We start from the raw sequence: 24,113 nt of genomic DNA, 5'->3' as shown, positions 1-24,113 counted from the left end.
AACAGGGCACTGTCACCACTCCAAGAAATCACAAGAAACTGGAGATCAGGATGGACAATGTGAGCAGCCAGATGATATCATGCATCCTGTAAAGAGAAGCTGAAACTTTAGAACTTACTTCATGCTGAAGTAATCCAGCATGTTGAGCTCTCTCCTTCACACCCAAACAGATATTTTCTGAAAACTCCAGGCTCTACTTGGCCCCCTTATGAATTGTACCAGCTGTGGCCTGTAAAGGCATGTCCACATGGCTTGCTGTGTATCAGTTTGCTCATGCCAGGTTTGCTGGCAAAGTCACCCACCTTTTAATACCCTGGCCCCAACTCCAGCAGCTCTATCACAACGTCTGCAATTTTCAGGGGACACTAGAACTTCAGTTTCTGTATTCATAATGTCACCACTGCTTTATGGAACCTCCCTCATGTGAGTCCAGCACAGGAGCTTTTAAGTAATACCATGACCTAACACATTAGAGGAAATCCCTAAGGATTGCATTCACCACTCACTCTCTTCTTTAGCCAGTGCTTATGGCCTGAAAGCCAGAATCAACACTAGATGCTGGTTTCACATGTGAGAACATCTACCTAATTACGTGGTGGAACACACACAGCCAGCCAATGCTCTGCTGGCTGAGGACAGGCTACATCTGAACAGCCCAGGAAATAGTGTTTCATCATTTTACAGGCAGAAATCCTAATAGACACAGAATCATCTTGCAGAATCAGCTCAAGTTTTAAAGTTATGATTTTAATCCTTAAGGTGTAAAGGACTCAAAAGCTCCCTCTTCTCCTGGCTTCACCTAATCCTGACAGTACTGTGAAGCACCAACTCTTCAAGTACATGAAGCTCAAAGAGTCAGGTAATATACAATGAGACAGAAAAGTGATTGCACCAACTGCATTATTAATTTACATAAAAGAGTCCTTAGAATTCTTTCTAGCATTACTAGCTGCTTCACAGCATTCTCCAGCCTACCTGCAGTGAGGCCTCGCAGTAGCCTGCAAGCCCCAGCCCAGAGTCCTGCCTCTTCCCAAAAACTCACAGGTCCTGGCTTCAGTCAGTCATCCTGAAGGGCTGCAGGTGGAGAACCATACCCTCCCCCCTGCACCAGATTTCTGCTAGACATCTGAAGACCTGGAGAGGCCCCTTGCCCACAGACAGCACCAGTTTGATTCTCTCTGTAAAGCCCAGAAAGAATGCTGAGCTGAGAATGCATCATTTTTAAAATATTTTATTTATTATACAAACTATTTACAAAATCAGCTAGTACAACCACAGGCTTCCAAATTTTGGCTGAACTCTGCCAGAAATTCACCAGATGGAAGTAGGATTTGACCTGTATCATCAACAGCTCCTGGTTTCTATAAACATGCAACATGGCCTGCAGGTGCAGGCTGAAGCCAGGCCCCCTGCACCTCAAAGCAGCTTCAGGAAACAGGGAACCTAAGATGGTATCAGGATCCTAATGATTTCTACAGAAGAGCCTCCATTAATTGCCAATAAATAAGGAGTAAAAAAGGGAAGTAATGAACCTCTGCAAGAAGCAACATACAGTATAGGTGACCAAAGCACATCCCCATTGCCAGCGCTAAGGGCAGCATTAAAAGTGACTGTACTGGGAAAGGGCGTAAAGCTAGAGATAAGTTTAGAAATATTGTGGTGGAACTCAGGAACATGGGGGCAGCCTAGGGGCCTATGCAAACAGAGGGGATGGGTTTAGTTGACTAAGATACCCATCCCAGTTCTGACTGCACTTCTGTTAGGAAGGAAGTCCTTGGCATCTTCACAGCTGCTGGGAAGTGTTGGGTGCCGGCTGCAATGAAATGAGAAGCATTTAGGAGCTCTTTCCAGTAGAAGTGCACTCAGTGGTCAGCATCCTCAGAATAAAAAAAGGCCAGCTCAAGAGAAGAAGGGAGAAGATTCCTGAGGGAGATGTCGCTGTCAGAGCTGGCCCATATCTACAGGACTGAAAACATCCTCAACCAGGTGAGGCTACAATATGGAAAAAACACAAAGCCATGCCTCTCAACAAACTGAGTTAAGCTGAGCACCATCACCTCCTCTCAGTCCCTGGGGAACGCACTGAAGCAGTGGCATGGTGAACACAGGAGCTGTAACTCTACTGACCATGGAAGCCATCTGCAGTATAAATAAAATGGTACCATACTCTCCACCCAAAGAAGGTCAGAACCTTGCAGAATGCAGCCTGCACTAAAAAAGGGAGAACAGCCACTACTAATGTGATCTGTCAGAGCACAACAGTGGCAACCATCAAGCTGGCAGCCTCGCAGCACCTCGGTGCCAGTGAGGGAATGAATTCACAAGGCAAAGAAATCCCCCTGAGTAGTCTCAATGTTCAGCTGACAGCCTTTTTGGCACCAAAATGGCTTTTTTTTTCTGTACAGAAGTAACACACTCAGCCCAAGAATGACTAAGGTGCTGCCTTAAAAACATTTTATAGATGTAGAATATTTCCCACAAATTCCCAGTCAATTCAACTAAGCTATATTTGAAAAGCACACACAGTTAACTTAAAATATCCATACTGTGCTCAGGTCTGACCGGATCAGCCTGAGGACAGCAGAAGGGGACTGAAGAGGATGATGTGACATTTTATCCAATACAGTGTTCTAAAATTAGCTCAGGGATGCCAGTCTGAGAATCCATTCTGGAAGAAATCCAGCAATTCCATAATCCAGTGAAAGCTTACATTGCAGGTAGTAGCAATGAATTTCTCCCACTATGACTCCTGCATGCCTTTGACTTACTTGTAGACTCTAGAAAGCGAAGATCTTGAATTTTGCTTCACTGAAGAACACATCGAGATTCCCAGATTCCCCTTCCCTTTACTTCCCTGGGAAGGGCTAAATGGATTGCCTACTACAACAGACCCCAGTCATAAGCTTACTTCTCATTCTGGTCTATCCACTCCTTTCTCCACAAGCCAGACAATAGTGGGTGCAAGCTGTTGAGTGACCACTTAAGTGAAATTCTAGTTAACATTTTGTGCTGGAAAGCTAACAGCGCTGAATGGAACATGTGGAAAGGAAAGATGAAGAAAGATGGCAAGAAGGTTGGAAGGGCAGAAATCTAGCTGTTCTGCAGGCACCAGCAACTCCCTGGACACTCTGCCTGAAATGCAATAGAGAAAGAGAAGCCTCAGGCTGCTGTATGATAGAGGTAGAAGCCAAGATCCTGTGGGATGCTGGGGTGGAGGTACCATGTTCTGCCCAGTACCATCATCCCAACAACAAATGCAAGCACAGTGCGCACTGTAGCTGCTCATTGATCTGTCACTGTTAGCACATAACATACATACCCTGAAGGTGAATGTGGGATAGGCATTGGTGCTCAGCATTGAGGGATCACACTCATGCCCATACACTCTCTCCTGAGGAAGGGAAAAGAAGGCGAGGGCATGGAATAGCTTCCTGTGCAACATCAACTGTCAGAAACATTCAATGGAGGAGAAACTCCTCTTCCAGTTAGTTTGCAGAAGCTAATTACCAGCCACTGCTGGAGAAGGGCGCTTCTGCTGCTGGACCCTGGTGGAGGTAGTACAGGATCACTGTCAGGGCCAGCACTTGTGCTCCAATTAGATTGTTTTCCTCTTTGGGTTACTCCCTCCAGTGGATACTGCCCTTTTTTCTCTGTGGCACAGGCAACAACAGCATCCAGAGCAAGATGAGAACCAGAACCAGAAACCCTTCTGGGTCAGGTGCTGAAAGGATGGACAACTCTACTCCCCTCACGAATCATAGTGAGATATCAGGGAGTATCACTGGGTGAGTTGAGCCAGGGTAAAGGAAGTTACTAAGACTTCCTATGAGCCAAGGCTTCCAGCAGAGCTCCATGCTGGTCTTCCCTCTTCCTGCTAGAGAGCTACGGTAAAGGTAGCTCAGCAGATCTCCTGCACCTCAATGTAACTTCTGCTTATGAACTTCATCTTCTCACAGAAGAATGGGTATACAGGGTGTGTGGAAATCAAATGCAATATCTCCTTGACAAATGCACCAGTCCTTTTGCTTTTTCACATTAAACCAAAGGGAGAACAAGGAAAAGGGAAAAAATGAGCTCATGATGACATATTTGGGATACAGAAAGGCCACATGACATCTTCTGGATGACAAATTCCTTTACATGGAGTCTTTGCTCTGCCTCCACTGCCCAAGTGAAGGGAAGGAGAACAAGCAGAGGATTGAATTTGGGTCTTGCCACAAAGAGCCAAGAGGCTAAATGGTCCCCTGGGAAGGGGAAATCACAGCATGCCAAATCCCTCACAACCCTCGCTGATAGCTAGCTGCAGCATCTTGTGCACTTCTTCATAGGAGTCATAAGTAGGGAGGCACAGCTGGTTAAAACTGTAAAAAAAAAGAAAAATTTCATTCAAACTAGGTCTGAGAGGGAACCATCCCCATTAGCTGCCTTTAGATGGATTGACAAAAGCATCACACACATTACACTGTTTGCCCACTACAACTGGCTGGTGTCATTCCCAAAAGCACAAGGAAGAAAGTGCTACCAGCCCAGGATACTTGCCAAGTGTGGGCTGTCGGCAAAGTACTGTGAGTTGGAGCTGCAATGATCTGGAAAGATGGACAGAGTGCAGCAAACCCTCCTGGGGGCAGCTGGGAGGAACCAGTAGTGAACTGCAAAAGCCTGGCCAGCTCTTCCTGTGTGAAACTGGAGACCACAGTCCAAAACCACCTCATGACCTGTTACAAACCAGGAAAAGTAAAGACAGGTCAGCCAAGGAAATCAAGCAAGCATATCAGCAACTTAAAAGAATATCAGTCAATGGCAGTCACAAGCAAGTGCTCTATTAACAGTTAGACTTGATTTGTTTTACCAGGCTGACACATAGAGGCAAGTATTACATAGTTCCTAATCAGTTAAGAGATGTCCCACACTACTATCTCCCACCAATCCTTTCCCTTAAAGCAGAAAGGCTTCTTCTGCTTCTGCTCTCCCCACAGAGATTTTATTTTTAGAAATACCTGCATAGGCAATGAGGTAGGTTTACAATGCAGAAAGCGCACTTCCTTCTTGCACTATGTTATTTTTTTAGGTTTTCACATCATCTGGTACTTCTGCAGGCAAGTGGAACCATCCCAGTGTTTACAGATTGAAAATACCAGTTTCTATCTGTTTCTGTCTGGGGTGTTTTGGCAGCTTCCATTATTTTTCTAAACAAAGCTGCTACTATTCCCATACCCCTCCCACTGGGAAATGCAGAAAGGGATGAGAACCATTAGAGGGTACAAATTTAGGCTACTACATCAGTAGTACCCCAGCACTCAACTCCAAACACTACATGTGGGCTGCAAGCATGTTTTTCAAGCATCTCTTAGAGATAAGTATATCACCATGAACATCTTCAGTAGCAGTAATTCCCACCAACTCCTCCTGACTCCCTGCTGAACTGTTCTTAAATAGAGCTGTGTTGGATTTTTTTAAAGAGACCACTGCTGACAATTTTTACTTGCTGGTATCTGATTAAGCATCAGCTCTAGTCAGTCAGAAGGGATCTCTCTAGGAGGAAACATTACATCATAATGTGTGCAGTCCTATCTCACCCTTGAATTTTTCCGTTTGTCCTTTCATTTACCTTCTCACGGAAGTGCCAAGATCCTCCTACCACTACAGCATGTGCCTTGAAGTCACAGACACTGATATCTCCAGTACCACACATAAGCAGCTGAAAGGCAAGAGACTGCAGTCAGAAAGTCAGGAGCCCAGGAAAGGCAACAGCTACTGTGCAAATTGCAGATACTTAAAGTCCTCAGAAAAGAAACATTTAGGTTTTTCCTGTCAGACAGGAGGGGAAGTAAATGTAGAACTGCTTAGGGAGGCAGCAATTACCTCAAGCTCATTCTCATCAAAAATAGCCAGGAGGTTCTCAGGAACTAATTCATTAAGACCTGGAAGAGAAGAGCAGCATGTGGTATGCCCTGGGACATAAAGGCAGAGAGGAGCAGGGAGCAGGCAGCACGTTACCTTTCAGGAAGTGATCCACCTCCTCTCTAACCTGATTCGCCAGCCTGTACTGTGCAAGCAGATTCAGGTACAAGATTTTGTTTTCATTGGTCACTGGTACTTGAGCCCCTCCTGCCACTAGTTCTACCACCTGAAAACAGAACACTTGACATGAGTGTGACCAGTAGCATTTCCCATACCTGAACTCTCATCCACAAAGAAACCAAGAAAGGAGTTACTTCCCAGAGTAAGCTCCATTTTCTGAGGCATAGCAGAGTTCTCGGTCCCCACTGCTGCAAGCAGTAGGGGTTAAACTTTCCCACTTTCAGGAATTGCTTCCCTCACCTTCTCCAGCTGTCCTGTTTTGCTATACTTCTCTTCAGCAAAGACCAGATCCATTTCACTCACATCATTATTCAGTATGAAGCACACTTTGGATTTATAGAACTCTGGGTCATCTGTTTCAAAATACTGTGTGAAAGAATAAGAAAGCAGGGACATAGAGAGAAGAACAAAAAAAACCCTTACATTGTTAGCCAGAATTCTGGGTGTGCTATTACACCAACATTCAACTTCTCCCCAAACCAACACAGACTTCAGCTAGGGCTGGGAAGCTTTACCTTGTAATGCATACGAAGTCCTATGATCTGAGCCAGGAAGGACCGAGTGAAGCGAGCTCGAACCAGTTGTTTGTAAGCCCCTCCCAGAGAAGATTCATAAAGACACTTTCCTACCAGGCGGCCCGCAAATTCATAGACTTTGAGCCGTAAATATGTGGGACGCCCTGGGTTTGGATGCACCTGCAAAGAAGAAGCAAAATGAAATATCCAAGTACCAGACTGACTAGCACACATAGCAAATACGGGACCATTTCAAGTCACTACATCTCTCAAGCTGGCCAAGGAGCTTTAGTGTAATGTCCTCAAAGCCAAGCAATAGAAATAAAATGCCTAAGCCTGTGTAGGAAGAACATGTTTCACGTGCACGGAAAAGAAGCTGTATGAAATTGAATTCTGAAATCAGAAATTGATTCTGAAATATTCAGACCCAACCAAACCTCTAAACACTCTTGTGTCATCTCCTCTTGCCCAAAAATCCAGCCTTCCCTGCTGACTTGCCACCCTTTACTGCTCATCCAGCCAGTTCTTTGACACTTCAATGGGTTAAGATCATTAAGCAAAGCTTTGAGAAAGACACTGGAAGTGACTATGAAGGCAAGCTAAAGAAGAGTAAGGTAGCACAGCACTTAGCAGCATTGTTTAGCCATCAATGGTCACATTTCTGTGCATTCAGCATAGGAACTACAGACTCACCAAGGCCTGGTTGTTATCACTAAAGCGGGTAAACAGTTGACTGGTGGTATCAAATAATGCCTTACAAATGAGCTCAAACCACTCTCTGCGTGGACCTCCCCAGTCCAGAGCTACAAAATAAAACAAGCTTGGTCATCCAAACTGGGTTATCAGTTCAAGAGTTTCATGCATGCTGCTCAGTATTACCCAACACAAGAGTTCATTGCAATGAACAGCTCTGTAGCAACGTGGCAGTAAACAGGGACTGCAAAACTATAGGTTCTTCTCCCAAACCTACTCCTAGTTGGTTTCTTTGGGGTTTTTTTAGGGCTAGAGGGGCAGGATTTACATAAGGTCCCTATGTGAAGTAGCTCTAGAATAGCACCAGCAGGATGATTCACTAGCATCTGTGAGAAAATCAAAGGGCTAGAAAGCCACAAAAGAATGGACATACTACAGGAAACCAGAATTTCAGACTAAAACTATTCCGCCATCATTCCTTTTGCTTCCTCTGCATATATATTCACAGGATAACTCACCTTCTTCATCCTGAAAAATCACTTCAAAGTTTTTGCTCCAGTCAGAAACAGAAAAATTTCGTGTTGCTTTAAATGACTGAAAAACAGAAGAAGAAAATAGCAACAACCATTACTGCTTGACACGCCATACCCAATATGCAGTCCTGTACATGTGAATGGGCAAACACAAAATCCCAATAGCCTAGCACTTGAAAGTATAAAAGTAAAAATTAGAAACACCTAAGGTTTAATTCTTATCTGACAGAAGCCAATTCCTCATTTTCTGTTATGAGACACATTACCCACATAAAATACAGCTCATCTTAAAACCAGTGTGAGGTCTTAGCACAGAAATATCACTCTCAAGGCTGCAGTAAAGTATTGTTTGAAGTTTTAAAATGCCTGTGGGAAGGAGCAATTTCTGAAAAGCACTTTCAGCCCACGAATTAGATTTAAAATAGGAATGTTTCAAAGAGCACTACAAAATAGCTTGAAGAGAATTACTGAGTTCATACTTACAGCAAGTCACGATGCAAAAAAGTAATAAAATACCCCAAGTGTCTAAAATTTCCTGTGCCCTGATTCTCGACTCCAATTAAAGAAAATTTTAAAAGCTACATGGTAGTCTTCAGTCATACAGGTAGTTTTGGCTTAGTTTATCCTCAAACAGGTTAGAACATCATACTTCTTACACCTCTGGACTAAACACGTTCATTGTGCCTATCAACCTTGGTCACTAGAGCTTATATTTATTTTTATTAATATCATCATCATCATCATTATTATAGCACTAGATTAATTTTGTCTCACTAGACTGTAACAATGCTCAAGACAGTGCAGGAGTTTCCAAAATAACAGGAAAAAGTAGTCATGGAAATACTGGTTAGAAATGAAGTAATTTTGTCCAAGCTATTAACTGAAATATAATCTCATAAACACTGCAAGCTGGTACATGCAGAAAATATTCTGAAACACAGATTTACTGAGTATAAATCAAGGGAAATCCCAGCCACTCCTGTTTTCCTCAGAAATGGTTTTTCCATCTTTGCAACATTACTGTTGTGAGAAGACACAGGTGGAAACAGTAAGTTAGGATAACTGCCTCCCCAGCATACAAAGTATTTAGAATGTCACTTAAGAACTATATTATATTAATGACTAAGTTCTATTTTGGAAACACAACAGTTCAGGTCAGACATGGTGAAGATTTTACTAAGGGACTCTACAGAATATTTTATCATCACTGTGAACCACTACTAGTAGCCTGTTGATGCAAGAGTTTCATTGCATGCAGCTCAGGAACATCTGACTTGACAGCTTATCTTGCTGAATGGCTCTGTGCCAGAAAAACAGTAGATAAAGACTCAGGAGCTCTATGTTCTGCTCTCAAATCTAGTCCAGGTAGACAGTCTCTCTACAGGCCTCGAGTTCCAATGTACAGTAGGGACAGAGTAGCATCAGCAGATTTCCTGCTTTTACAGGCTATGAATCTCTTTACAGAATCACTGAATCATTCAAGTTGAAAAAAAACCTCCACGATCATCAATTCTCACCTTTGACTGATCCTACCTTGTCAACTAGACCATGGCACTAAGTGCTAGATCCAGGCTTTTCTTGAACACTTCCAAGGATGGTGATTCCACAGCCTCCCTGAGCAGCCCTTTCCTATGTTTAACAACTCCTCCTAAAGCTGCCTGCTGGCATCTGCCTTGAAACAGAGGGACTAACCATTTTTAGCATGGCTGCCCTAGCACATTCCAGTCTGGACTTCTTTAGGCACTGAGCAGAATCAAAAGGATGGAGGAAGCACTGGGCTAAAGTAAAATGACTCACTCACTCACCGACTCCAGCAGGCAGTGGCGGCTGACCTTCAGCGTGACCTTCGAATGAGGTCTTTTCATATGCACCTGACGCAGCTCTCGCTGAAAGAAGTTCACTTTGTCTTGGAAGGTTTCAGAGCCTCCTGAGAAGAGTGACAATTTGGGTGAGGCCTGAGATGTCAACACCTCAAACATCTACAGAGCATTCCTAAGATTAACTGCACAGATCAGCTTTACAGCCCAAAAGTGCATTTACCACAGCAAGGTTTGGAGACAGAACTCTCAAGGTAGTTTTGCAATTAATCTTGCTGGTATTCATACTCACAAAGAGCCTAACAGAGAAACCAAGCTGAAAAGGAAACAGCTGCTGTGATGAAGTACATTCACTGGAAGCACGAATAGGAACAGAGCATGATACTCCAGGAACCAGAGTTCTCATCAAAAGTGCCAGCAATCCCCAGGGAAACTAGCAGACCCAAGTGCTAACTTCCTGACTACTGTACCCACCTCACTGTCCCTTTACCTATGTTTTTATGCAGAGAGCGAATGAAAGTGGCTGCCAAGATGTTCCTCTCCTTGCAGCTGATCTCCACAGGGGGTTGGATCCCATCATCCACCACCAGTGTCAGTAATTTGTGCACAGGATCAGGACCAAGGTATGAAAACTAGCAGCAAAAAGATGCAAGAAAGGGTAAACCCATCATGCAGAAGGCACAGTATGTTCAGTAGATGGAGCAACACCACCTGTGCTTTTAAGACTTTCTCTGCTCCCCCATGTTAAGAGGAAAACTATTTCAAGCATCCAGACTCCATTTAGGAGGCTGCTTTAAACTTCACAGACAACTCTGAGGGCTTCAATGGACACAATCACAGCATTTTAGGAAGGTTATGAGGAAAATAACTAAGAAAAATGCAAAGGAATCAAGATTTTTGCCTAGCATTGGGACCAAAGGCAGGAAAGAGTGATAAGACTGGCTCCTAGTCACAAATATTAGAAAAACTTAGGCACTGAGAGGGAATTGCAGAGTTGAAATTCATGCCAGACAATGTTGTTCTGTGAGTGGAAGCCCTTCTCTCCAAAAGGAAAAAAGAGACTTGTGATTCACGAGGATGACAAGCTAACAACATGGAAGTGCAGTGACAGGTACATGGAAAGAGGCTCACCTTTGTGCCAGGGCACACTCTAAAGGTGAAAAGACGCCATGGAATGATCTTCAGGTAAAATTCTTTCACTGAGAATTGCTGAGTAATGACAAGCAAAAGAAAATGTTAATGTCACATATCTGTTAAGGGTTGTCCCTGAAACACATGAGGCAGAGTACAGATCTGTAAGTCTAGACCTCCCTTCAACCCCAGGAACAGGTTTCTGCAGCATTTGGCACAATAGTTGAGAAAACCTTTAAAGCTCCACAGAACCATAAGCAACTTGTCAGTGGGACTTCACTGCGTGCATTTATGACGCATGTGGGATGCCAGCATGACACAGATTTTACAGCAGTAAGCTATTGTGTTCAGCAGAATGTCACCAGTCCAATTGGAAAGTAATCTTAAGCACATTTGAGAAGCTGAATTCAGGACAAGACTGTAATGCACTGACAAAAAGGTTCTACCAAAAGTCACACCAACGGACTACTCCTATCACTCCCCAGTTTTCACGACCATTTTAAACATCTTTTAAAAAGCACTTGCAATTGCTAAATCCATGAGATTTGCAGAAATTTACTCTCAGTGTATTTCTGCCAGAACAACTGACTAACTGCACAACTGCTGTCTTCTGAAGAGTAAGTGAAGATGAAATTTTAGCATCTTTAGACAAAAGAAAACCATTTCCTGCACAAACCTTTCCTAGCTTCAATGATTGGAAAACTGACAATGAGCATTTGTCTACAAACAAGCCAAATACGAGCAGCAACTCTTTAAAATAACAGCATGGTGACAGTTTTTTACTGTTTCTATTTCTATACATAGAGACATCCAGGGATACAATTATGCAAGCCTAAGAATCACATTAACAACTTTGGCACCTAAAGGGAGCTTCTAACAGTACCCACTTCTGATGATCTACTTTACCAGGTAATGCAATAGAGAAGAGTATGGAAGTCCAAAACAATACACCAAGGGTGAAAGGATGCTGAGCTCACAAGGACATAGCACTCAAAGTGAGTTCTTAGAGCCATGTGCAGCACAGATTTAGAAATCTCTAGCAGCTCCCTCCATCCATTCACAGCCCTCTTTTTCCCTTTGGCAAGAAAGCAATTCCTGGATTAGCCTTTCACTTTGGTATTTATCACTGCATTTTTCAGAATGCATTTGAAGATATAGATGAACAAAATGAATTTAAATTCATTATTAGATTTAGAGGAATTTTCTTTCTAGTTTCTGAATGCTTTTAGGCAATAACAATGGAAAATAGTTACTGTTAACATATTCTTATTATAAGAGAACTCTCAGTTTCTTCTGTTTCTTCTGCTTATGAATTTACTCTTTGTTCTCTGACCATTATTTCCCTTTTTCTTTTCAGCAAAACATTCCAGAAACAGGACAAAGACATAAAATCTGAGAAGGTGACATTCTCTTAAGTTGAAATGTACAGGTGTCAGAAACTGAGAATAGGATTTGTAGGTCTGACCTGAAGAAAGCAAAGGAAAGGCAAACAGAATATCTATTGAACAATCAGCAAGAGAATTTCCAGTAGGATTTGAATCAGACCTAGAAAAATCCTAAAATCTAAAAACACAATCCTAAAACTTCAAGTTCTAAAACACACTCCTAAAACTTCCAAGGCTCATTTTAACATTATTCTCAGTCACAAGCTCCATGTTTGCCATAAGCAAACCCTTTTTAAACCACATCTGAGGCACCTGAATCTGGAGCTAAGATACAGAGCACAAGGAAGCTCTTCAGTTACAGCATACTTTAAACATGCACTCCAGTGTGGCAGCTTTCTGATATCTACCTTAGGTGACACATAGCAGTACACTTTTTTAGGCTTCTTCACTTTCTCAGGGGTCTGGCTGTCAGAAGGAGAATCTTCATCTTCATCCTCAATTGCAGTAGAAGGACGGCGCTGGGAGGAGCTCGGGTGCATTGGTGGAAATTGCCACTGAGTGTTGGTATAACTAGGAGCATCGTAAAGGTAAGCTTCAAAATAAATACTGACACCTGAGGTGGACACATTGCGTTCTACAATGTTCTTTTCATTCTCTGAGGGAAATAGATATGAAAGAGTTGTGTAAATCCTAATGGAGTCAAGAATGAAAAAAGAATGCACAGGCCGCCACCAAATCAGTGACTTTGATTTTAAAGAAAAGGTTATACATCCAAAGGAAAACCTGGTCAAGTGAAACTTTGATAAAGTGAACCCAAGAGTGGGATGAAAGATGGCTATTTGTCTTTTAGTGACTGGTTGAAGAAAAAAGGCATAGAGAACCTCCCTTTCAGAGCACCAGCCTGAAGGTATAGCCACTTGACAGCCACACTGAAGTCTGGCTAAACCCTGAAGAAACCAGGAATTATAGCATTGTAAAAAAAAAAAGAAAACCCATATAGGTTACATGCAATGTTCTTCCTCCATATAACTTAACATACAATACATGTCTGGTTCAGGTGCCAACTACTAGCAAGCAATAAACATTGCCTAATGTCAGAGGTAAACCTTCTGAAATAGGGGAAAAACATTTTTTTTATCTGCTGATGGATCAGAGAGCATGAGCTCCCAGAGATCTCCCCTGTTAGAAGCAAATTCATTTACCTTAGTATTTTTAAATGAATAGGCTTTCCTTTAGCAAGTAATCATGGCCTGCCTGCAGAGAAGCCCCAAATATCTCTGCAACATGAGTATGCAAAGCACATTGCAAGAGGACACCTGAAGAATGAATACTGATTAGGTCTTGACTCACCACTTAGAACAATGATGTCAAAATCACCATTGCTTATGGGCTGGCTCTGGTAGGAGATGCAGGCATGGAAACACCCCCTCGAGTGCAAGGTGAGTCGGAAGAACACCTCACAAGTCTGCCGATTGGACACCACAGACTTCTCAAACACCACATCAGAGCTCTCTTCTTCTTGAGGCCCCAGCTAAACAGAAAACAAATTAATAAAAGGAGCTCTCCAGCTCACCTGAAGTCAAGCAGCAAGGAGTGAGGTTGTACTCACCTCATGGATGGAGAGGCTGTAATTGTGCTCATCTATCAAAGACACAGAATTGCTGGTGGGATTGTCATATTCATCTCTGGGAGCTATCTGCAGAGTGTGCTGCTGCCCACAGGTCAGCACCAGAGTGGAGAAATGGCAGACAATTTTGGTTTTGGAGGGAACCACCATTCCTGAAACAGACAACAATAATTTAGAGTCAAATAAATTCCAAAGTGAAGCTACAAAAAGCAAAAGAAAAGCAAGTAGGGGCATAATATCCTTGAAAATGGATCAAATCTAAACACATTCTATGCTCCTACATTAAAAAAGCAAAGTATCTGAGCACTGAAGAATATGGTGTAGTGCACAGAGTGTGCCTTGGATCAGAGACTTAACACTAATATAGCAAACTAAGTTACTAGTCCTCTAAAGAATGCTTTTCCACCATTCTAACTTTCTGCTCAGGAACTTGTTCCCACTATGCATACAAAATATAAGCTAGCTGACACCTAAGAAAACCTGCAAATGCAGCTTACCAAACAAAATTTATTTGGGTTAAACCTGAGCTTCTTCTTTCTGAAGAGATATTTTAGCAAGCTTTGTATCTATTCACAAAGCAAAGAATAGAGGTCCTTTCAATGAAATGTACATGAAACACAAAAGAAGCCAAGTGGGGTAAAAAAAACAAAAGTAGAAAAAACAAAGCAAATTTTAGATAGATAAAAAGGAAATGTTTTTACCAAAGTGTGTAATCAAAGGTATCAACTCCTCCAGAAGCTTACAAGAATAGAGTAGGGTATTCAGAAAAAGAAGAGGCAAATTATGACAGCATCTCCAACTCAGATACAAATAACTCAATACTTTCACAAAAGGCACTCTCTGACTACTAGATGGATTATGAAGAAGTTACTGCAAAATGGAGGACATGACAGTTTTAAGTAGCACTAATGACTTATTCTGTAAAGCAGTTTCTCTTTTATTATGTACTAGTAGTCACAAGTATGTTTTACTCATGGGTCTGTTGCTGGGATCCACACATGGCAGGAGGAAAATGGTGAAGGGTAACCCCTTCCCTGTCACCTACCTATTTTAGCAGGAAACACGTTTACCTTAGGGCCTCCAATACCTCTAAATCTACTTTGAATCATTACAGGGCCACTTAGATCTTACCTGGCTGAAAAACCTTGTAGTAGGGGCTGTAGGCCACATTCAAGCCACCGAGTTTTACAGTGATTTTGTATCTCCCAGCCCTGCGCACAGTGAAAGCCACTTTCACCACATTGGAATTGGGCTCTTGAAGAACTTCCTGGGTTACAGGAATATCAATTGCTAACTCCACATGGCAGATGTGAACTTGCAGGCCCACGGGTCGGTGAGCAGGGAAGGGTTGCCCATTTTTATAGAATAACTGCATGGGAAACAGAGAAGTCCAGGTCAGCAAAAACATACAGCGCACAGAGGAAGAGAAAACAAGTTGCCTTAGAGAAGGGCAAGTACCTCAGCTCAAAAAAGGAAAAATAATTCATAGACAGCTCTGTCACACAGGCTGTGTTCTCCAAAATGAACAAGGACAAGTGGGCATTGAACAGCCCCATTCTCTTTTGTGCTGGGGTTCAAATGCATGCCCTGAAAAGAACATGCCTCTAGGCATTTCCCATCTGCACTTGTAGTGCAATATTAGAGCAGAAATCATGAGAACCCACTAGCAAAAGGAAAAAAGTAAAGCCATACCCTGTTAGAGAAACTAGCAGATCTTGTTCATTTCTACAGCTAAGCTCTGAAAAAACTCTTACCAATTTGTTACAGAAAAGAGTGTGATGAAGATGTTGACCTAAGGAGCTGACCCAGTCTTTACTGCTGAGAAGCATCATAATGAAAACAACACGTTAGATAAAATCACAGGCAGCTCAGTCACCAAAGTGATCTCCTGGACAATTTCAGAAGGTAACATACCTCAACCACTAGTTCCTTGCAAGGAAAGAATTATACCTTGAAACTCTATATGCATGGCTCTTCAAGAGCCAGCAGCTTGTTGGCCAGAGCCTCCTACTATCTGCAATCAGCCTGCAGTCAGGAAAAAGTTATTATTCCCTGTTTCTAAGTAAGGGAGGGTGTGAGGCCTGAAGTAGTTTGCATCTTGACTGACATCAGGAGAAACTAGTGTATGCAAAGCTACTGTTGATGAATAAAGGGCTAAGCAAATGGCACACAAGCATGAAGTGGAAAGGCACATTTCTGGAGCTCATGAGTGTCAATAAGGTGAAGGAAATAAATTTAAATAGTAGGAACAGAACAAGTCCCTTTCCCCCCAGCTTTTTTCACAGCCTGTGCCCTGGAGTTAGACCTTCCCAAGAGGGATGGGCATGGCAACCTAGCTGAACCTATCTTCTTATTTTGATATCCTCCTGGATGGGAAGGTGGGATAGAAAGATAGGCACATTAGCCCAGCAAAACCTTTCAAGTTCTCCACATAGCTCCAAACTCTGTGTTCACTCAGCTTACTTCCCCTAGACTTGGCCTTTTGGAATTAGAGGGAAACAAGGGTCCTTGGCAGGCTTTTCCAGGTCTGACAGATTAACAATCCATTTTGCAGTTGATGGGGAGTGGCCATGAAGCTTTACAGCTCTTGGGTTGGTAAAATGCCTATTCCCACAGCCCCAAATTCAGCTGTACAACCAAAAGATAGCACCACGTTTGTTGAACGCAAGGCTCAGTCTACTCACTTCCCAGTACAGGAAGCAGCAATCAGGATAAGCCTGGTCTCCTTTGGCTCATCGGAGGATTCAGAAGAGAGGGAGATGAGACTTTAAGAAGTGCAAACCTCAAATATACACTTATAGGGTTTTGCAACATAGTAACAGACTAGAAGGCATAAAGAGATAGCTTGCCAGTTACTCACTGCTCAGTTACATCTGGCTTAGCCCCAACAAAAAAAACCCCAAACATTTGAGGAGCCCACTCCTAACTCAGACCTCTGTTCCTGCCTACAAAGCTGCATGGAAACAAAAATATTGCCTTACATGCACTCGGAAGGCCATGCTATGGCCCACCTCATAGGGGTCCTTCCAATCCCAGGAGATTTTGCAGGACCGGGGATCCAGGTAGTTGCCTCGCACGTAGTCATAAATAGTTCGCTCCCCTCGGCGCTCCCGGTCCTCATGCTGAAGGAAGCTGACTATACGTGCGGCAAGCTCAAAGAGGAACTTAATGGTGAAGAAGAAAGCTACAACAGATACTGTGATCCCACCTGCAGCAGGGAGAGAACAAAGGGTGGGTGCAGAAGCCAAGGTGGCTGAGTCAGGCTCTAAAATCCCCTCTGCATCAGCCAAAGATGCCTTTCTGTTAATGGTATTCTACTCAAATGCAAATTAGGTATTTAAGGCAGATGCTATTGTGTGAACATTTATGGCTTGTGTTATGATACAAGTATGGTTAGAAAATACCAAGTCTCTTAAAATTCTGCAAATGACTGCAAACAAAGGAAATAGTTAAAGGTGGTAGAGAGTCTCAGGTAAGGCTTGCGGACATCCCAACAGAGACATGGAACTCCCTTCAAGTTGCAAGTTAGAACTACAGAGATTCCTTTAAGGGAAACAGATAACCAGACAATTTCTGCACATCACGTTATGGCTGGATTAAGAAGCATCACAGAGGCAACAACCCTCCACTAGTTCTCGGAACAAAAAGTAAGGTGATGGCTTAGGAATTAGGCCAATGAAAGGACTTTTGGATCAAGAAGAATGGTCAAGATGTAAGTCTGCCAGGTGGAAGGCACAATGTGGGGTGACAGTAACTTCATGTTTGTCATGTAAACTCTGAACTAAAATTAAATCAAAGGTTTTCAAAAAACCCTTCTAAAGCCTATGGAGAGGTCATCAAATACAGTGGCAGCCTTCCCTTCACTTACCAATAATGTAAAACATCAGGTCCCTTCGGTGAGACACACAGCCGAGGATCACAGCTGCATCTAGAACACAAAATAGGCCACGTCCAGTCCAGTGACTTCCTCCACACACTGGCCTAAATTTAATCTATGGTTCCTCAGAAAATATGCCTATTGATCACTTGTCTTCCTTTCCAAAGACATCCCTAAAGTATTATTCCATAAGATTGAAATATGTGAACAGCATAACATGCTACAATTAACAGTTCTCCCTCCATAACAGAATTCCCATTCAGATTCAGGGATCTGTAAGAAGGACAACATATCATCCCTCTGAAAACAGTAAGAGCAGGCTCTGGGTAAGGCTCTGCAGGAAGGAGATATTTTTTGCAGGATCACCAACTCCAACAACAGTGACCAAAGCCACTCATCCAAACTGTCACACCTACATGCAAGCATGAAGTTATCTTCTATTCTGATATGAAAGCATACATTACAGAGCCACCACCAAAATGGACAGAAGCCAAACCTTAGCCAGCAACCTTGGAAGAAAAAGCTATGGAATAAAAGAGTTGCAGATAAGACCATCCCCATTTGTTCAGAAAAAACAAAATCCTTTTAGGGCAGCAGTGAATCTATTTTTACCCTGCAAGTCTACTACAGAACATACAAATGCAATTGGAAAAGAGTCCCCTTCTCACTTCTGTGAAGTGGAGGCTCTCTGCTGAAACTCTCACTGATCAACACAAAAGCTAAAACCTTCTGTTTGTATACCATTAAGTTTACAGCAATTTTAAGAGACAGCAATCTAGACTCAAGTTTTCACTGAGGGGACTGCTAAACAAACATGTAGTAAAAATACCACACCCAGAACAACATGCTGTAGGGTTGATAAGACATAGCTGACACATGGAACAAGAGCAGCAGCAAAAACGTGTGTGACAATTAGACAAAGGATTTGGCATACAGTAATGCATACAATATAGCTCACCATGTCACCATTCAGTTAATGAGAAGCTACATTGTGCATTCAAGCTGCCTTTTTTTTTTTTTTAAACAAACACAAAAGGGGAGTTATTCATCAGCCACCTCAACAGCAGCAATAACAAACATCAGCATGCAGAAAGCTTAAACGAGGTATTTCCCCCCAACAATAGCCATGACTTTCCAGCCCAGCAAATCCCCTTTGCTGGCCTTGGCACATAGTCCAGCCCTTCAACCAAAGAGCAATCACATACCTTTACAGAAGTGCCCATGTTCTAAAAGCCAAAAAGAGGGTACCCATTCTTCAGCATCCTTCTGCTTTGTGCCCAGATCTGGGACAAACATCAGCAAGAAGAGGCCATAGAGAAGATTATCACAGAAAGAGTAACTCTTGGAACTTGCATCACAGAATCACTGCTGCAAAACAAGGACTGGAGCACAGCAGTTTCTTCCTCTTTGTAGAAAAAGGGTTGCCCTGCAGTGCTGTTTCCTTTAGCCTGCAAAAGCAAAAAAAAAGAGAGAGAAACGTTAGATGTCTACATTGTGGATAAATCTAGCAAGCAGAAACACATGAGAGGTGCAAGATGCAAGAGCATCACTAGACATCAAATCCAGGAGAGGTGCTATAAATGTACCACTGTTGATGAGGTGCAAAGCTTCACCATATCCTCAACCTCTATCTGTCACAATCTCATCTCATTATAGGACCCCCTGAAATGAACACATTCAAGATGGAACAAAACATATCCTTGCCTCCACAGGTTTCATGGAGATGGAAGCAAGAACTGATATCCTAGGACGAATACAGAGAGATTGTCTCAGCAGCCATGGATCAGGTTAGAAGAGGTAAAGCCCTGGTAGAACTAAACCTTGCCAGGGATATCAAGGGCACCATGAAAACTTTCTATAGGTACATTAGTGATAAAGAAAGACTAGGGAAAACATGTACCCTCTCCAGAAGGACACAGGAGATCTGCTTACCCAGGACAATGAGAAGGCTGAGGTACTCAACAATTTTTTCCCCTCAGTCTTCACTAGTAACTGCTCTAGCCACATCAACCAAGTCACAGAAGACAAATGCAGGGACTGAGAGAATGAAGAACTGCCCACTGTACTAGAAGATCAGAGGGATTTTTTACAAGGGCATGTAGTGATAGGACAAAGGGAAGGACTTCAAACTGAAAGAGGGTAAGTTTAGATTAGATATAAGGAAGAAATTCTTCAATATGAGTAATGAGGAACCAGATCAGGTTGCCCAGAAAAGTTGTGGCTGCCCCATCCTTGGAAGTGTTCATGACCAAGTTGCACGGGGCTTTGAACAACCTGGTCTAGTGGAAGGAATCCCTGCCCATGTCAGGGGAGTTGGAATCAAATGATCTTTAAGGTCCCTTCCAAGCCAAACTATTCTATAATCAGGTAGCACTTCAAGTCTTTATACCCAACAAAATGCTATATGCTATTCTTAAACTGATTTTGCCCAGATTTAAAGGGCTATTTGTAGTCAAGCCTCAAAATAAAAGAAAATAAAGTTTTCAGAATTCTTGAACCACAAAGCAAACTAGATTTTGGGTTTGGTACTGTTCTTTTAGGTATTCAGGAAATTGAGATCCTTATAAGGGATTTCAGCTTCAGCAGCACTATTCACTAAATTACAGTTTACTGTCAAGATTGAAATAAAAAAATTAAAATTTAACAGCAAGGATTGACGCAGCCCACAAAAACCAGGACACATGCCAGAAGAAACACCACAGAGCCTACACAATCAGTATCTGCTCATTCGGAACACAGATTACCTAAAGGAGTGAGAATGAAAACAACAGAGCCAGGTTCACCAAGGCAGCTGTCTGTTAAGATAGTCACCTCTTCTGGGGATGTGATGTGCTCCTCCCGTCTGCCATGCCACCACCTCAGCTGTTATTTCTTCCTTAGTCCCCCCCCCTCTGCCTTCCTCTTCAGATGGCTGTTATTTCCCCCCATGCCAATAATCATACAGATCTGGCTGCCTTCACACTTCTACTAACCTTTCTAATGCACATGAAAATCAACCAGTAAACCTGTGCAGAGCTTTTTGGTTGTGCTGCAGAAACAGCCAGATTTTCACCATCTTTTCCTCACTCCAATCTCAAGGAAAGTCCCACCCACTCATTTATTTTCCTCCTTCCTCTACTTTTCCTCACTGCAACAGTGTTGCAGTCCCCAGGGCATAAATTCTCATTCTCCTCCTAGGTAAAGCATCAGCTTTCTAAACTCATAAATTTATGTGTGTTAAGGACTGCAGACCTAGCAACTTCCTTGGTATTTTAGTTATTTCACAGTACATATCCAAGATGTGCTACAAATGACTGGTTGAAACTCTGCTCCTGCTTGGCCTGTCTGTGGAAGGTGTGTGACTGCTCCCCACACAGCTGAGGAATTTCACAGAAACTAATCAATATTAGATATCTACAAGATCTCCCTCCAGCATCTTCCAGAACCAGTATCTTCACACCACAAAAAACCCCACAAAGTTGTCTCTGTGAGTTCATCTACTCAAGCTATTTCTGCTTCACTCCACAACTGCTTCCCTTCTGTGAGGCATACTACAGGTTACACAGCCTCTCTCTCTCAAGCATAGAAAGAGAAAGATCCACCATTTAAACTTCATGTTTTTTAAAGTCTATTGGAATCTGAATCTCTCAATCTGGTTTGCAGAATTTTTGAACTTGCTGGACACATCAGTTATGTCAGTTATGTTAATTAATCAGCACAGCAACTTGTCATTTTATTATCCCTACATGATGTGGTAAACAATATACCAACTCAGGTGGTCACCAGAGATGAAGTGGCTGTTATACAGTCACCTTCCTTCTAGCTTACTCACTGCCAGCAGCTTTAAAGGTGCTCTTGCAGCTGGAACATATTGAGGTGAAGAACCTAGCTGCAAGTAGGTGGTATCCAAGATTCACTGCCACTCACTTAACAGAATGCAGATGTGAACTAAAATGGTATCTCTGCTAAGAACTGCTGGGTAACAATCTGGGAAATAAATTCTGAAAAGCAGCAATATAAGGTGCCATCATAGCTAGGCTGGAAAAAAAGATGCTGAATTATCCAACAGGTCTTAGTAATCTTGATCCAAGGACAGAGTAAGCGATGGTCTCCTGCCACCTGCAGGGAAAATGGGGATTTGAAAGCTTCACCTTTGTTTGACTCAAGGAGAGGTACTGGCATAATCAGGGTAGACAGCATGGAATCATAAAACAAACTGCATTAGTGCCATTGCTTCCTCAAGTGAGCAAGGAAAGGAAGTTCACTAATGGGAATACATTTAGTTTGTGTTACTGTTGCTGTTGAAGCCAGAGGAACACAGTGCAGAGCTCCAGAAGGAAACACACACAAAAGGAACTATAACATAGTAATGGCACATTCATGTGGCTACAGCTACAAAACCAGCTGGGGCATGCTATACAGAACAGATGTACTGAGCTCCTAGGAAATCTGCTGTGCCTCTTGATTTTATTTGGTGCACTGATAAATTGCCATTCTTTTAACAACAAACCTTTAATTTTGTTTTAAAGCCTTTTTTCATACTTTTTTAATACTACCTCATCCAATCAAGATAAGAGAATCATTTATCTCTGTGCAGAATCTCTCTCAATCCATGAGCACAAATGTCTATCACAAATGGCATGTCTGTCTCTTGCCACACACAGATGACTATACTCCAGCAAAAGAGACAGTATTTTCTTACACTAAGTAAAGCAGGCACAAACCAACAAATGCCCACGAGAACCTAACTTTAAAATACATTCACAGAAAACTGAAAAGTCAGCACAAAAAGCACTAAGCAGGATCCAGTATCAGCTGTCAAGGACAAAAGCTGCATCAATGATCAGTGTCTACACAAAACAGTCATTCTCTTAATAGGGATGGAATTTGTCATATACATTTACATACAAGCCATATAAAACAGTAGCAACAGGAAAACAAAACAAACAAACAAACAAACAAAAAACCCACCCAACAAAACAAAAAAAAACTTCTGTCAACTGCTTAAGTCTAAAGACTTTTCATTGCAAATGAACCACCACCAGTGCTGTCAGCTCCTCCCGTTCTCCTCAAACACAGCAAGCCAGCCAGATGGCAACTTTCAGGCCAGTCTCATCCTGCCACTAAATCTGCTTCCTGAGCCAGGACAAAATTCAGCCACTTGCCATGCTGTACATCGGTGGGGAAAGCAGATCACCCCTTCTTCCTCAATTATTTCTCTTCCCAAACCACTGAGGGTCACTTGAACAGCATCATGTGAGCTCTACCAACTGCATTTCCTCGACCAAGATGTAAGCTAGGTATGATCACTCAGGTAGAAAGCTCAGCTATAGTTTTCCTAATAAACACAGTTTTTCTTTCAGTCTAATTTTCTTATTGTCAGAGCATCAGTCACAGTTCTACAGAGGTCACCACTCCTGAGAGAAAAAAATTCTGAGTGATTCCTCATTGGCTGCTTTTTCTGACCAGCACACCAGATAAAACCGGTTGTATTTGGAAGATAGCAACAGTTACAAGATCTCACTAATCCCAGAAGCTTTAATGAGAAAAGCCTTTCTTTCTCCCTTCCCTGCACAGGGCACAAGAAACCAAGTGTCCCAGACCAGTCCGAGAACTTGGAGAACATTTCTGTTCATGTGCAGAAAAGACATTTTGGGTCAGACTACACCATAATGGCTGCATAAAGTACAGCTAAAATTATGCTCATTCGCTAAGATTTCTGGTCACAAATATAGGTAAAATCTAAAGATAATGACAACCCACTGCTTTTCATTAAGAAGCTCATGAGCTAGAACGTGACAAAACCACTACTACATTAAAACTCTTTAAAAACCCAAAACAGTCCAGCAAGCTCGAGTGAGTGGGCTGAAGACCTCCATAACGTCCCGGCTCTGCTAAACAGAGAAGAAGAGGGGGAGGAGGGCGATTGGTGTGCTGCGGTTCCCCTTGCAGCCCGCAGCAGCGGTGGGCTCGGCGGGGCCACCAATCTCCACGGCCCTTCCCCAGGCGCCAGCCCGCCCCACCTACCCGCCGTGCCCCGATACCCCGCAGCGCCGCGCAGACGGCGAGGCTAAGCCGAAGTGAAGAGCCAGAGGCCGCCGCCGGGCAGGCAGAGCCGGCCCTTCCCGCTCGCCGGGAGCCCCGGCCCTTCCCGGCCCCGCCGCGGCGCTCCCGGAGCCATCCCGCGCCGACAGCGCGGGGACCCCGCCGCGGTTGTACCAGGCCGACCGCGGGTGCTCCGGGCCGGCAGCGGGGCCGTCACCCCGGGGGACGCCCGTCACGGCGAGGCGCCCGGGCTGCGGATGCAGCTCCCTCGCCCCGGGAGCCCGTTCCCCGCGGCGGGGAGGGAAACGCGCTGCCGCTGTTACCGTGGTCTCCGACGACGGCCGCAAGCCCGCTGTCGCCGCCCCGCGCCGCCGGTGCCCGGCGCTGGCAGCCGGAGATGACGCGCTCCCGGGGCGGGGCCCAGTGACGC

At 43.3% G+C, this 24,113-nt stretch overlaps 1 protein-coding gene across 3 annotated transcripts; it reads right to left on the bottom strand.

Moving 5' to 3' along the window:
- Positions 1–1,215: 1,215 nt before the first annotated feature.
- AREL1 (apoptosis resistant E3 ubiquitin protein ligase 1) lies at positions 1,216–24,086 on the bottom strand. Of its 3 annotated transcripts, XM_053981419.1 has the most exons (20): positions 24,007–24,086; positions 18,865–19,107; positions 17,651–17,710; positions 16,764–16,990; positions 14,914–15,151; positions 13,765–13,934; positions 13,506–13,686; positions 12,563–12,810; positions 10,771–10,848; positions 10,130–10,271; positions 9,628–9,749; positions 7,808–7,883; positions 7,290–7,399; positions 6,597–6,776; positions 6,322–6,447; positions 5,998–6,127; positions 5,863–5,921; positions 5,609–5,698; positions 4,540–4,715; positions 1,216–4,361 (listed from the first exon to the last, which is right to left on the bottom strand). In XM_053981419.1, the coding sequence occupies exons 2-20, from the start codon at positions 18,953–18,955 to the stop codon at positions 4,259–4,261; spliced, it is 2,607 nt and encodes an 868-aa protein (XP_053837394.1). In that variant the 5' UTR covers positions 18,956–19,107; positions 24,007–24,086; the 3' UTR covers positions 1,216–4,258. The 3 variants fall into 3 exon arrangements, with proteins under 3 accessions (XP_053837394.1, XP_053837395.1, XP_053837396.1); XM_053981421.1 differs by lacking the exons at positions 1,216–4,361; positions 4,540–4,715 and having other exon boundaries at positions 5,612–5,698; positions 6,029–6,127; XM_053981420.1 differs by lacking the exons at positions 16,764–16,990; positions 17,651–17,710; positions 24,007–24,086 and having other exon boundaries at positions 18,865–18,929.
- Between the last annotated feature and the right edge of the window lie 27 nt (positions 24,087–24,113).

The sequence above is a fragment of the Vidua macroura genome, chromosome 6 (assembly GCF_024509145.1).
Source record: "Vidua macroura isolate BioBank_ID:100142 chromosome 6, ASM2450914v1, whole genome shotgun sequence".
Lineage (NCBI taxonomy): Eukaryota > Metazoa > Chordata > Aves > Passeriformes > Viduidae > Vidua > Vidua macroura.
Note: the sequence above shows the minus strand (reverse complement) of the source record. Positions and strands in the feature narration are given on the sequence as shown.